Source organism: Podarcis erhardii (genome assembly GCF_964252035.2).
Source record: "Podarcis erhardii genome assembly, chromosome: 9".
Lineage (NCBI taxonomy): Eukaryota > Metazoa > Chordata > Lepidosauria > Squamata > Lacertidae > Podarcis > Podarcis erhardii.
Genome location: NC_138512.1, coordinates 24871161 through 24883517, shown reverse-complemented (window position 1 = coordinate 24883517; position 12357 = coordinate 24871161). Strand labels below are relative to the sequence as shown.

The following is a 12357-nucleotide window of genomic DNA, read 5'->3' as shown; positions in this document are numbered from 1 at the left end:
AGAATTGTTTTGTAGACTGCATTAATATTTCTCCAGCTGCCAAGGTGAAGCCCAATATTGAAAGAGAGCCACATACACAATCTCTGGCTGCATTTTTCTGAAAATGTCAGAAAGTGCTGAGCAGATGACTGGTTCAGCTGGTGTTTTGGTGCAGTGTTTTGTTTCCTTTTCCTCCACTGAATGCATAATAGAAGGAAAAATAGCTAGAGGATGTACAGGACAACCCAGGTGAAGCTACCACCTGGACCTCTCTTGCACAACACAAATCATTGTCCATTTTTGGTAAAAGGAGACCTTGCAACAACAGAAGCGATTCTTTGCTTAGACAATGAGGCTAAACAAAAACAAAATGTTTGTCTGGATTGGTTTCAGAGGAGCCCGATAGAATCTTTTAAGGAATTATTCTGGGATAGGACATTTGTGTTTCTTGCAGCTTTAGATAACCACATCTGTGGACACCATTCCCAGTGTGTGGTTTTTATCCAGTGAGCATTGTAGAAGGGCAGCTCCACAATGTCCCTAGGCTGTTCACATTTTGTCTAAATCCTCTTTGGTTCTAGTCAAGTCTTTGCTATGCTGTGTATCCATTTCAGTCTCTATTTTGAATGAGTACGCTATTGTTCAGCCCATACTAGTATGTCACAACAAAATCATTGTTTCCAGAAAGCGGAAAAGCACAAAAGAAGTAGGATTTTACACACAAACACACAGACAGTTATTGTAAAAAAAAAAAAAAGCCAACCACATACATAGCTAAAATCTTTGCCGCCACAAAGGTGAACAAGATGTGCTTTTTTACAGAACAATGGTCACACCCACACCATATATTCAATGTTCATTTAAAACATGCATCTTCTGCCAAACTGTAGTTTGTGAAAAATGCTGGGAATTATAGCTCTGTGAGGGGCAAACTACAATTTCCATAATTATTTGGGGGCAAACTATGTGCTTTAAATGTGTGGTATGGATGTGCTCATCATTATCTGTGTTGGAGAACAAAGGTTTGATTTTTTTTTACCTTTCAAAAGGAAATAAAAATCTTAGCAAATTATTTATATCTTAATATTGGGAAACTACAGATGATATGTCATGCACATCTCTTCACCACAAATGTAGTGACTTAACTTATATGGGACTATTTAAATTATTCATAGTAATATTCTTTATCATCTTACAGGAATCCCTGCCTAAGGATAGATCATCATCAGTTGTTAAAATTATGATTGTAAATATCTGCAAAAAACCCTCCAAAAACCTACCTTGAAGGTAACTGCCTATATTAATATGATTTGCATCATATTGCACTGATGAATCTCAAAGGATGTCTCTCCTATTTCTGGAAAGGAAAGGGGGGAAGTTGTATCCCTCTAATTAGATTTAAACATCGGTAAGGAGGATAAGTAACAGAATCCCAGGAAATGAAATGATGATGCTATTTTTAGTTGCACCAGAGTGTACTTGGGCAACAAAATGTTTTCCTGTTAAGAAAACAGGACAGAGGTAAGGGAGTCATGGGAACTGGTAGAGAAAGCAACAAAAAGCATTCAAACCCAACACAGATGCAGTAAAGATTTTCCAGATGTGGAATTCTTTCCTGGGATCAAGAGAGCTAGCTTGGCTTACTTAAACGGTAACATTTAGCTTTGACCAAAAAAATAAATAAAAATAAAGTAAAAATACTCTCGCAGACTTTTAATCTATCTAAGTGTAATTGACTCTGTTCAGGTTTTATATTCCAGCTTGCTTTATGAAAACAAGCCTGCCATCTCAGCCCTGTGATTTCTTTTGTGTGGTATTCATTGCCTCATTAGAAATAATACTGCAGAGTACGGAGGAAATCTACCCCATTTAACAACTTTTTTCACAGCGAATACACCGCTTAGTGTTCTTCTCCACCCTACAAAGTGGATCCATGGGCTGGGTGGCTATATCAAGCGACTCTGACTCCAAACCAAGGGCAAGGAAGGCAAGAGGCAGTGGTGGCGAGAATGGGGGACAAAGCAAAAAAAAAAAGAATGGTGCAATGGAAGGACAGCTGAGGAAAAAAGCTCTCTGTAAGCGGCCAGTCCAGATCTCTGGCAAGAGTGATCTGTCCTCCCCACAGCAGCCCACTGGGTTGGGAGGAAGAGGGAGAGAGAAACGGGGAGGACCCTGTGCAGCGGCGTAGCGTGGGTTATCAGCACCCGGGGCAAGGCAAGTAATTTGCGCCCCCTAACCCGGGGCAAGGCAAGTAATTTGCGCCCCCTAACCCGGGGCAAGGCAAGTACAGTAATTTACTCTCCCAAGCAGCAGCAGTGAGGCTTCTCTTTCCCCTGCGCTCTCCCGGAGCTGCCTCTTTTGTTTCCTTTTTTCCCTTTCTCCAAGGCTTTTCGCTTTCTCTCCTTAAATGATTCCCCCTCCACACCACGGCGTTTCCTGGCTGCTTCCCCCCCCCTTCCCCTCTCTCTCCTCCTCGCTCTGCTTGCCTTGCCCTGCCCTGCCCTGCCTGAGGGCGCCCTGAGGAGACTCCGCTCTCCTTTTTGACCAGGCGAGGTGGAAAAAAGGGGGGAAAGTCTCTTCCCGCCCCCTTGCCAGACTCCCTGCTCGGCTCGGCTCGCTACCCAGAAGGCAGGCCAGTGGAGAGAGAGCCGCAATTACCATAAAGCTCCTCTCCCTCCGCTTCGCCAAGCTGTCAAAGCCCGGCAGCAGCGGCAACGGCAGCAGCAGGCGCAGCCAGACCCCCGCCAGCCAGCCAGCCAGCCAGCCAGCCAGCCCGGCTTCCTCTCCTTTTTTTGCCCGTGGCAGAAGGCTTTGCTCTCCCCCTTCTGTGACCTCCTCGCCAAGCCGAGCGAGCGCGGGCTCCCTAACCCGTGGATTTTAGTAGGGGCAGAGAGCTGCTAGTGCGAGTGCGCCCCCGCCCAAGTTGCGCCCGGTGCGGCCGGCACCCCTGGCACCCCCCACGCTACGCCACTGACCCTGTGGCGATCACACAGGGTCCCTGGACGTTTCACCGTCTATTGATCCCTGTGCCACCACTTTATTTCTCGCTGCCACCACCCAGGCCCTACCTGGGACAATACTGAGTCCAGTCAGGGTTAAATTGGAACATAAACTTCTGTTTATTTATTGCAGTTTAACAAGCGTGTGGTATCGGTCAATTACAATCATGGGGTGCCTATCCAGACCTATAATTTTCACTACCTGCTCTTACTACACATCCTCTCAGATATTCACCGTATTTTTCGCTCTATAAGACGCACCAGACCACAAGATGCACCTCATTTTTGGAGGAGGAAAACAAGAAAAAAAAATATTCTGAATCTCAGAAGCCAGAACAGCAAGAGGGATCGCTGTGCAGTGAAAGCAGCAATCTCTCTTGTTGTTCTGGCTTCTGGGATAGTTGCGCAGCCTGCATTCGCTCCATAAGACACACACACACATTTCCCCTTACTTTTTAGGAGGGAAAAAGTGAGTCTTATAGAGCAAAAAATACGATACTTGTCTTCCTAGTGCCTAACTGTTCCTGACTCAGCTTATTTCGCTACACTAACTCAACCTACCCATAGACTCTATCCCAATTCACTCCCACACCAACCACCACACAACTCCCAATGAACTCTCCCTTCACCCCTCCCAGAGCTGGTTTTATAGTCCCTCTGACTCCACCCCCAGGGTTCTGATTGGGTAGCTTGTTTAACTATTTCACCTCCAGCACTCTCATATGTTAACATCACAGATCCCACTTCTGGCTTTGCCCACTACCATCACACTTCACCCAACAGATTGCCTCTGATGCAATATGGCCGTCAACAGAAGAAAAGTCCTCCACCCCTCATCTAAAGGGATCAGTAAATAACAACAGCACTTAAGGCAGGAAGCTCTGAGTATTATGATCTATGAGCCTGTATGCAACGCTGCCCTTGCACCAGCGTAGCAGACTTCTGACTATGCAATGTGACATCTCTTTCCGCTACTCCCCTGGATACAACCCCTACCCCCAAATTGGCCCAAGAGCATTGGGAGAAGATTCTGGGTGTGTGGGGAAGGATGGAGGAGGAAAACAAGAAAGTTATATTACAAGAGAAGAGGTTCACAGTATTTTTGTGTGAATTTCTGCTAGTAGTCACATTTTGTATGCAATGTTGCTTTGTATGTATATTTCTGCAAAGCAATTTTCTGTAATGTAAAACGTGTTATTTTCACTAAAATATGCATTTTAAGGCACACTTTTACACTAGTACATGCATTTTTATACACATTACTTGGCTACAGAATTGCATTGCAAATTTCGAGAAGTGCAAATTCTGAAAGATAGCTGAGTTTCGGTTCTCATATGTGTTTCAGAAAGTGTGAATTAGGTAAGTTCTGAACTGAATTTCCACCCCTCTCTGATTGCTGGGCTCTTCTTTCCTTCATGCTCTGAATCTGGAGTTCATTAGAATCCAATATTATTTCCTTCCAATTTGATTGACATGCCATTTTTTGGAAAAGTTATCCACCTTTCCAGTGCTCCAGTCTCAGCTGCCAAATGCATACTTTTCTGGCATCTTTGACACACTCCAATTGCTCCAATTCTCGGCTAGGAGTTCCCATTGACATTTACTACTCAGAATAAAAAAACCACCAAGTAAGTGAAAGAGACAATTCTGCCAAACAGATATTTCAGGGGAAAATCTTGTACCGGCAAGCATTCACTCATGAAACTAGGCAATACTGAAAAGAACACAAACCCAGGGAGTTGAGAAAACTTTTAGGAGGGAGGGAGATCCAAAGGATCCTGCGAGCCTCTTCTCAGTCTTATAAAGCCACTTCCAACCTCAGGAGGAGGTGGTGTTGCGGGCATCACGCCCCCAACATGCGCGCGGAGGCTGGCTCCTAGCCCCGCGCAATCTGGGAAATCCTTGGCCGCGTCATCCCTGGGCCAGCCAATCGGATATTGAAGGGTAGTCCGGTAAAGGATTCTGGGGTGTGTGGCCCGGTTCGAAGCCTATGGAGGCCAGGGCCCAAGGCACCCCCCGAGCGGTGACCCTGGGGGAGTGCCTAGTTGATGTGCATCAGCAGGGCTCCCCTGCTGGTGTTAACCCTTCCCGGTCTTCAAACAAGCAGGCTGAAGCCGAATAGTTGATAGGACCAATGCCTAAGCCAATACCAATACCGCTCATCACCTGTAACCAATAAAGTTGTGGCCTAATTTTAGCCCATTAACCCAAATTACTGTGTCCTGTGTCTTTATTTCTACTGGTGGGAGGCGGGATCTCGCCACGCAAGATCCATGCCCCCAACACCTCCTTTTCTGAGAATACTTACTGGCATATGGGGTGTTGTGGGAGGGGTAGTACCTCTGGTGTGTACCTCCTTTGGAAGTAGTTGACCACCTTTGGTGCCCACCCTGCACTCAGCTCTCACCTGTAGCTCCTAGAAGCTGTTAGCATGTGACAGTGGCCACACCCTGGGAATGGCTTTGACTGGCCGGCTAAACCAGGTGAGGGTAGCCAATAAGTCTCAAATGCCTGGTGAGTTAGGGACTTCCTCTGCATGTGAAGACAAGCTCCAGAGTGGACAAGACCAATAGTGGGTCGAGTGATCAAGAAGGCAGTTTGTGCACATGCTGTAGAGGGAAGTGAGGGACAGATGGGACTTGGCAGCCTGGGAAGGTAGCCCATCTAGGAGAAGGACAGCTCTGATCTGAAACCTCTGCTGCCTTGAGGGATATCTTTGAGAAGAAAAGGCTAAGGAGTAAACCTTTCACAAATCCAGAGGGGAGTCCCTTAGACAGTTGGATGGTGCCTTGTAGGCCTCCTTCTGGCAACCCCTGCAACCAAGCTGATGCTCTGATTTCCTTTGGACCACTTCAGCAAGGCTGAGAGAAGGGTATTGTCATCTGGCCAGCCCAGATCTTCATACACACTGCCCAGGCTTGCACCCTAGGGAGGTCACTTCAGTGCTGCCAGTGTAGTGCCTGGAAGAGCACTCCATTGTTTCCTGAGACAGACTGACACCAGCAACAGTTATTGACATATGAAGCTGCTTTCGGATGAGTCAAACTGCTGGTCACTCTAGCTCAGTGTTGACTACACCTGGGATTGGGAATCATTTGTTTCTTTTGAGGGTTGCCTTCCATTGACGTAATCACTTGCATGCCACATGCCACAAGTGGGCGGGGCCAAAGGTGAGCCTGACATCCTTTATTATATTAGGTCAAGGACTACAGGTTGTCCATCTATAGTCTTCATTGACTGGCAGAGCTTTCCAGCCTCTCAGACAGGAGTCTTTCCCCAGCCCTTTGCCAGGGACCAAACCGGGAATTTCTCCCAGGTAATGGACGTGTTTTGCGACTGAGCTATGGCTGGCAGTACTGCAGCTATGGGTAGGCATCCATTGCAAATTGTCGCAACATGAACCTACATGCCATCTTTAACTTCACCCAGGTCCTACGTAAACCAAAGAAGGATTTGTCATTCATATGTGTATTCCCAAAACATTCCCCAACACCATGCGGAACCTGAGGGCATATACATATTTTCATTTTACCTAGTGCTAGCTAGTTACATCACTGCTTTGGACAAGGAAGCATATTCATATTTCTAGTCAGGGGAGAAGAAATTTGGCAAACAGTCTTTCCCAATCTGGGCTCTGGGCAATAGAGAACTGCATTCTTCTTGTCCTGATTATTGCTTTAGCACTGAATGACAAGAAGGACATAGGCTTCCTTCTTCCAAGCAAGCAGAGGATGAAAACATTCTGAACACACAGAGATGCCCTAGAGGACCATCTGGATTTGATGGAGAAACATAGCTGAGAATATTCCCAGGCCAACAATGACCACCAGGCACAATTCTCAGTAATGAGCGTGCATGAATGTAGAACACAAGCCTGCTTCTGTTCAGCGTACAACACTCAAGCAGAAAGCTTCAAAGACAAGACAGCATGGTACATCAAAGGTAGTTTTCCTGGTAGCAATTATTGCCTTCCTTGCATTGAACAAACCTTGTTAGACTTCTGGGAGAACTCAGGGTGCATGAAAAAGGAGGACAGCATAACTGATGGTAAAGAAAGAGAAGCCCCACCGCTCAACTTGATTTGGCAATGCAGTTATGATGGGTACCTTCCCAAACAGAGTCAGTAGCACAGGTCATATGCTGATTTATGTATTAAAACAAATCTTATGCTTGCTTGCCCTATTTCGCTGGAAAGCCCTTTCTAACGATCATCATTAGGCAGAGAAGAGTCATATAGTCACACCAACATGTAAAAACACATTTAAAAACAAATGGTTTCCCCCAAAGAACCCTGGGAACTGTGGTTTGTCAATGCTGCTGGGAACTGTGACTTTGTGAGGGGTGAACTACAGCTCCCAGGAATTTTTTTTTTTTTTGGGGGGGGTGTACTTTAAAGGTGTGTTGTGGATGAGACCTACGTAGGTTGTACAGTGGTACCTCGGGTTAAGAACTTAATTCGTTCCGGAGGTCTGTTCTTAACCTGATTCTGTTCTTAACCTGAAGCACTACTTTAGCTAATGGGGCCTCCCACTGCCGCCAGAGCACAATTTCTGTTCTCATCCTGAAGCAAAGTTCTTAACCCGAGGTAATATTTCTGGGTTAGCAGAGTCTGTAACCTGAAGCGTATGTAACCTGAGGTACCACTGTATATAAGCCAGTGAAATAAATAAATAAATAAATAAATAAATAAATAAATGCAAACCATCTCACCAAAAGGCCAACAGAATGCCTACATCTGTATGCATAAGCTATATTCACAGCCTTTTCAATGTAGCGTGCAAACAAACAAGATGTTAACCACACATCAAAGACAGTACTTTGTCAATGCTTTGGGAAGATGAAAGGTGTTGCTCAGCTAAAAGGCATTTCGCCTCTCTCCCAAATACTGGATTCTTCTAGGGACTGCCCATTGTTTATGTAACACATCTGCATCTCACTTTTTCTGTGAAGACCTCAGGGCAACATATCCGGGTCTGTCACATTTTATCCTCCTAATAGCATACAGTGATTTAACTATGACTTGCTCTGAGCATGGGTGTGAATCTGTGGCCTAGCTGGTGTTGTGGGACTGCAGATCCCATCAGCCGCAGCCAACATGACTAATGGTCAGAGCTCATGGATATGGTTGTCCATCACAGCTGGAGGGCTATCACAGGTTAGCCACCCCTGGCCTAAAACCTTCAAATAAGCTTCAGTCGAGGACTCCCTGATCCTAGTCCTCTGCACATACACTTAACAGTATGGGTGCTGATGTTTCTGTGGTTGCTGCCATGGCAGCCCAAGTCTGAGAAAAAAATGCTTGATGCCTTCTTTACAGTGATGCATCTAAGTAATGTTAATCGTCCTATGGGAAGGGGACCCCCTTTAGACTGTTGTCTGCATTACTTCCATTGTGAAGCACATAATTAACATTCTCTTCTCCCCCCTCACACTGCCTTTCCATACTTAACTGTGGCTACATTGGCCAGCTGTAATCCCAGTTGCATAGGAGCCAACTTTGGCCCCCATAATAAAGGGGGTTGGGCCGCCACAAAGTTGATGGGCATTCCCATTCAAATGGTGTGTGTGCACTGCATCATATGATCAATGATGCGGGGTGGGGGTTACCTGGGCCCCCACAATATTTTGTTCAAGTTGGTGCCCCTGCCCAGTGCCCACTGGCCTGCTCATGCCAGCCAAGGTGTTGCTGCAGAGCCTGTTTGCCACTGTCCTCATCTGCCACTCTCCTTCAGCCAAAGCAAAGCCCTCGAGGTCCCTCTGCCCACTTTCTTTGTGAAGCAGGAAGTCACAGAGGCCCAGCAAACCTGCCTATGACTTCAGGGCTGTCAACCCAACTTTATAGCTCATGCTGGCTCACTGGGAAAGCCCCCTCCATGGATCAGACTCACAGAAGGAAGATGAGATAAGGGAGGGGAGAGCAAGCAAGCTAATCTTTTCAATCAAAATGTATCTGGATTGTTGACATGTAATGCTCATGCAGTGTGTTTTTTTGCCTAACAGACACTGTATTAAACTGGGCCTTCAGCCCAGACGCGCGCACAGCTCATCGGCTCCGCGAGCCATGGGGCTCTGCTACAGCCTGCGCCCGAGGCTCTTCGGCAACTCCGGAGGCGGCGAGCGTGCCCCCCCAGATGTTGCGCCCGGTGTGGCCGGCCCCCCCTGCACCCCCACGCTACGCCACTGCCGGTAACAGTATAGAAAACTAGGAGAAGTGGGAAAGGATCATCTTCTTTTTGGAAAGGAAATGCATACAGTCGTACCTCATTTTGCGGCCGGGATCTGTTCCGGAGCCCTGGCCGCTAGCTGAAAAGGATGCAGGGCAAAGTGCTGCATCTGTGCATATGCACGGAGCATGCACATGATTTAGCGCTTCTGCTCATGCGGAAGTGGCAAACCCAGAAGTAATCTGTTCTGGTACTTCCGGGTTTGCCGTGGACGTTCACCGGAATAGACACTAGACAAGGCAGACGTCCGCAGAGGTATTACTGTATATGTTTTGGGTCTTTTGCAGACATGCAAGACCTGAAATGCTCTTAAAAATAACTAAGTGTGATTGCATTGCTTATACATTTGTAGTCCATTGAAGCTTTTTGTAGATATTAGCACTATGCATGGAGGTGTAGCATATGGAGGGGGAACAGGACTGTGCCTCCTGGCTCCATACAGATGTAATGCTGCAGTGGCAAGTGATAGGGGGCTAATGCTGCGTCACTTCATCCCTGCATCAGTGAATGAAGTGCCATCACTGTGGCTCCATACTGAACATGTGCATGTTGATCAAAGATTTCTTCAAAGAGGAAGTCTGATTTAATTGCTAGACTGCCTTTCTGGACCAAGTCTTTTCAAGGTAGCATATAAACATTAAAACATCATCATCATCAATTCTAAAATTACAAGAACAACATTTAAAAATATACTACAGCTAGCCAAAAGCACTTATCACAAGCCAGAGCAATAAAACGACACTATATCCAATAAATATGCCTGGCTATTTGCCCTAGTTGTTCCACATCTGCACTCTGGGCTGGGGTGAAAGCAACTGAGGAAGAACCGAGGCTGACTGAAGTCTTAATTTTCTGTCTCTTTATGAAGACGTGTACATTTGTGCTTAGCTCCATCCGAGAGAAAAGACATTTTTTATTTATTTAGCAGAATCCCTTGCATTTTCTGTGCCTGCTTAAAGAAGATAACTTCTTTAAAGAGTAAATCAGCTCTTCTGGCGATATCTGAAAATACTGTGGATGCAGAACGCTTGTGATTCTTACCAACCTTATAAGCCAAAATCAACTGGAAGAAGGGAAAAGGACAGGGAATTTAATCAAAATACTTTTGTAAAAGCTATTGCAGCCTTTAATGCTTTCTTACTAGAGTTCCACTTAGATCAAAGTTTAAAGCATTCTGGCTCACCAGGCAGTTTTTAAAAAAGCATCTTGTTTACTGACAGAGGAGCATGTCGGCAGTGACTTTTAAAAGGCCTTCCTGCTGAGAGCTCACACACTGCGGCTTGACCCATCTTGTCATCACTCAGTCACTTTATAGTCTTCAGTTCCTCTCACCATCTGGTGGCATCGTGAGGATCATACAGTGCCTGATGCTGCAATCAGAGACTAGAAGAAGCTTCCAACAGCTAAGGATCCCTTTTAATTGCCTCTGTATTTTTCTACTTGCAGATCAAAGGTGTCACAGAAAATTACTAGTTCAAGATGCTAGTGTCTACTGAGAACCCATGTAGGGCAGCAGATGGACTTGGGTTGGGGAGCCTAAGTTTGAATCCATGGTCAGCCATAAAGCTCATTGGGTGGTCTTGTGGAAGTCTCTATCTACTAGATGTCACCCAGCTCCTGTTAATAATAAAATGTACACCACTCCAATATCTTTGCAAGGAAAGGCAGGGAACTGCTATTGTGCTAAACAAGCAGGTTATGAAAATATCCTTTTACAGAAAAAACGGCAACATCTTACAAAATCGTCTAGCCTTGTAGATACAATGAACAATGTAGTAAGCAACAAAATGAGTCAAAACAGACACGAGCTACTGTTACCCTACGTTATCTACGGACTGGGCACTTTCAGAACATTACTGTTTCCAAAAAGTTTCAATCACATACCAGCAGATTCACTGCAAGTAAAGCTGATTTAGTACTCATGTACAACAAGCTTGCTTTTCTTCATAAAATCAGATTTTTGCAAGAAGGAAAGTGTTGGGAAAATGCATTAGACAACAACTGCTTGAGGCAACAAATGTCATATAACTTCCCACAAACAAATCAGAAGCAACAGTCAACATCATCTAGCTTATCCACAAATTTTGTGCAAACAAATCAGGATGAACACTCAATGAACAAAGAGGGGAAGAGATGGAATATGAAAAGCTTGGGGTCCTGTCCTCTGACCACAAAGAGCCTCTAAATTTAGGGTCTAAAATATTGTGTACAACATTGTGGAGAATAGACCCTGATCACAAACAGTTGCCATCCAGTCTTCTGAAAGTGGGTGCCAATCCTTTTCACCGTTAATTCCCCCTCGCCTGCCACATCAGGCAAAAGCACCGAAGTACTAAGCCACCAGCCAACCAAGTAATATCAAAGACTGACCAATAAGAAAGCAAGATCCTAGTATATAATTTTTTTGCAGCAACCATATTGCCTCTTACCATATCAGTTTAACAAAACCGTTCATGTTGTGAACTTTTCACAAATCTTTGCTACAATCAGACACTACCTTTTCCCCTGGCATGGAATAGCACTGCTGCTGATGAACACCCTGCAGTTGGACAATATTATTTCTTGGGTTTCTTGTTTTTCCACCACCTGCTGAAATTTCAGCTCAGCTCTTTCCATGATGATATGCAAACCAACGTTGTACAAAAATTAAGTTAGGGGCAGAGACCAAAAGAAAATAAAAACAAACGGGGGGGGGGGGGGTCCCGCCACTTACCAGCCTTCTCCTTTTCTGTAAAAATTGGCATGGCCTGCAAAGGAAGGAAAAGATGTTACATTTCTAAAAACAGAATTTAAAAAATGGAGATGAATGATCACACATGCATCTCTGCCTCTCAGTATTCTTTCAGACATCCATATGAGATAAAATTAACACAGTTGCTGGTTAGGAGTGACATCATGAGGCAGTCTCTGCTCACCACCCACGCATGTTCATTAGTTCATTTGGGTCCCCCCTCCCCCCAATCTATAACAATACCTTCGCCTGCTTATTTGTCTGCCTGCAGCTCTCTGTTCGTCCATCTAGCTTGGCAGAAGCTCTCCAGGGTCTCAGGCAGAGATCTTTCGCTTCACTTGATACCTGATCTTTTCCCAGCTGGATCTGCCAAGACCTGAACCTGAGACTTTGTGATTGCAAAACATGTGCTCCACCACAGAGC

The 12357-nt window shown here is 45.4% G+C and overlaps 1 protein-coding gene across 5 annotated transcripts in view; it reads right to left on the bottom strand.

The window, feature by feature from the left end:
* DLC1 (DLC1 Rho GTPase activating protein) overlaps positions 1-12357 on the bottom strand; it is a 254199-nt gene that overhangs the window by 140908 nt on the left and 100934 nt on the right. For all 5 annotated transcript variants that reach the window (XM_081875618.1, XM_081875622.1, XM_081875621.1 and 2 more), the window contains one exon: positions 11916-11949. In XM_081875618.1, coding sequence (XP_081731744.1) covers positions 11916-11949 — 34 coding nt within the window. The remainder of the gene's footprint in view (positions 1-11915; positions 11950-12357) is intronic.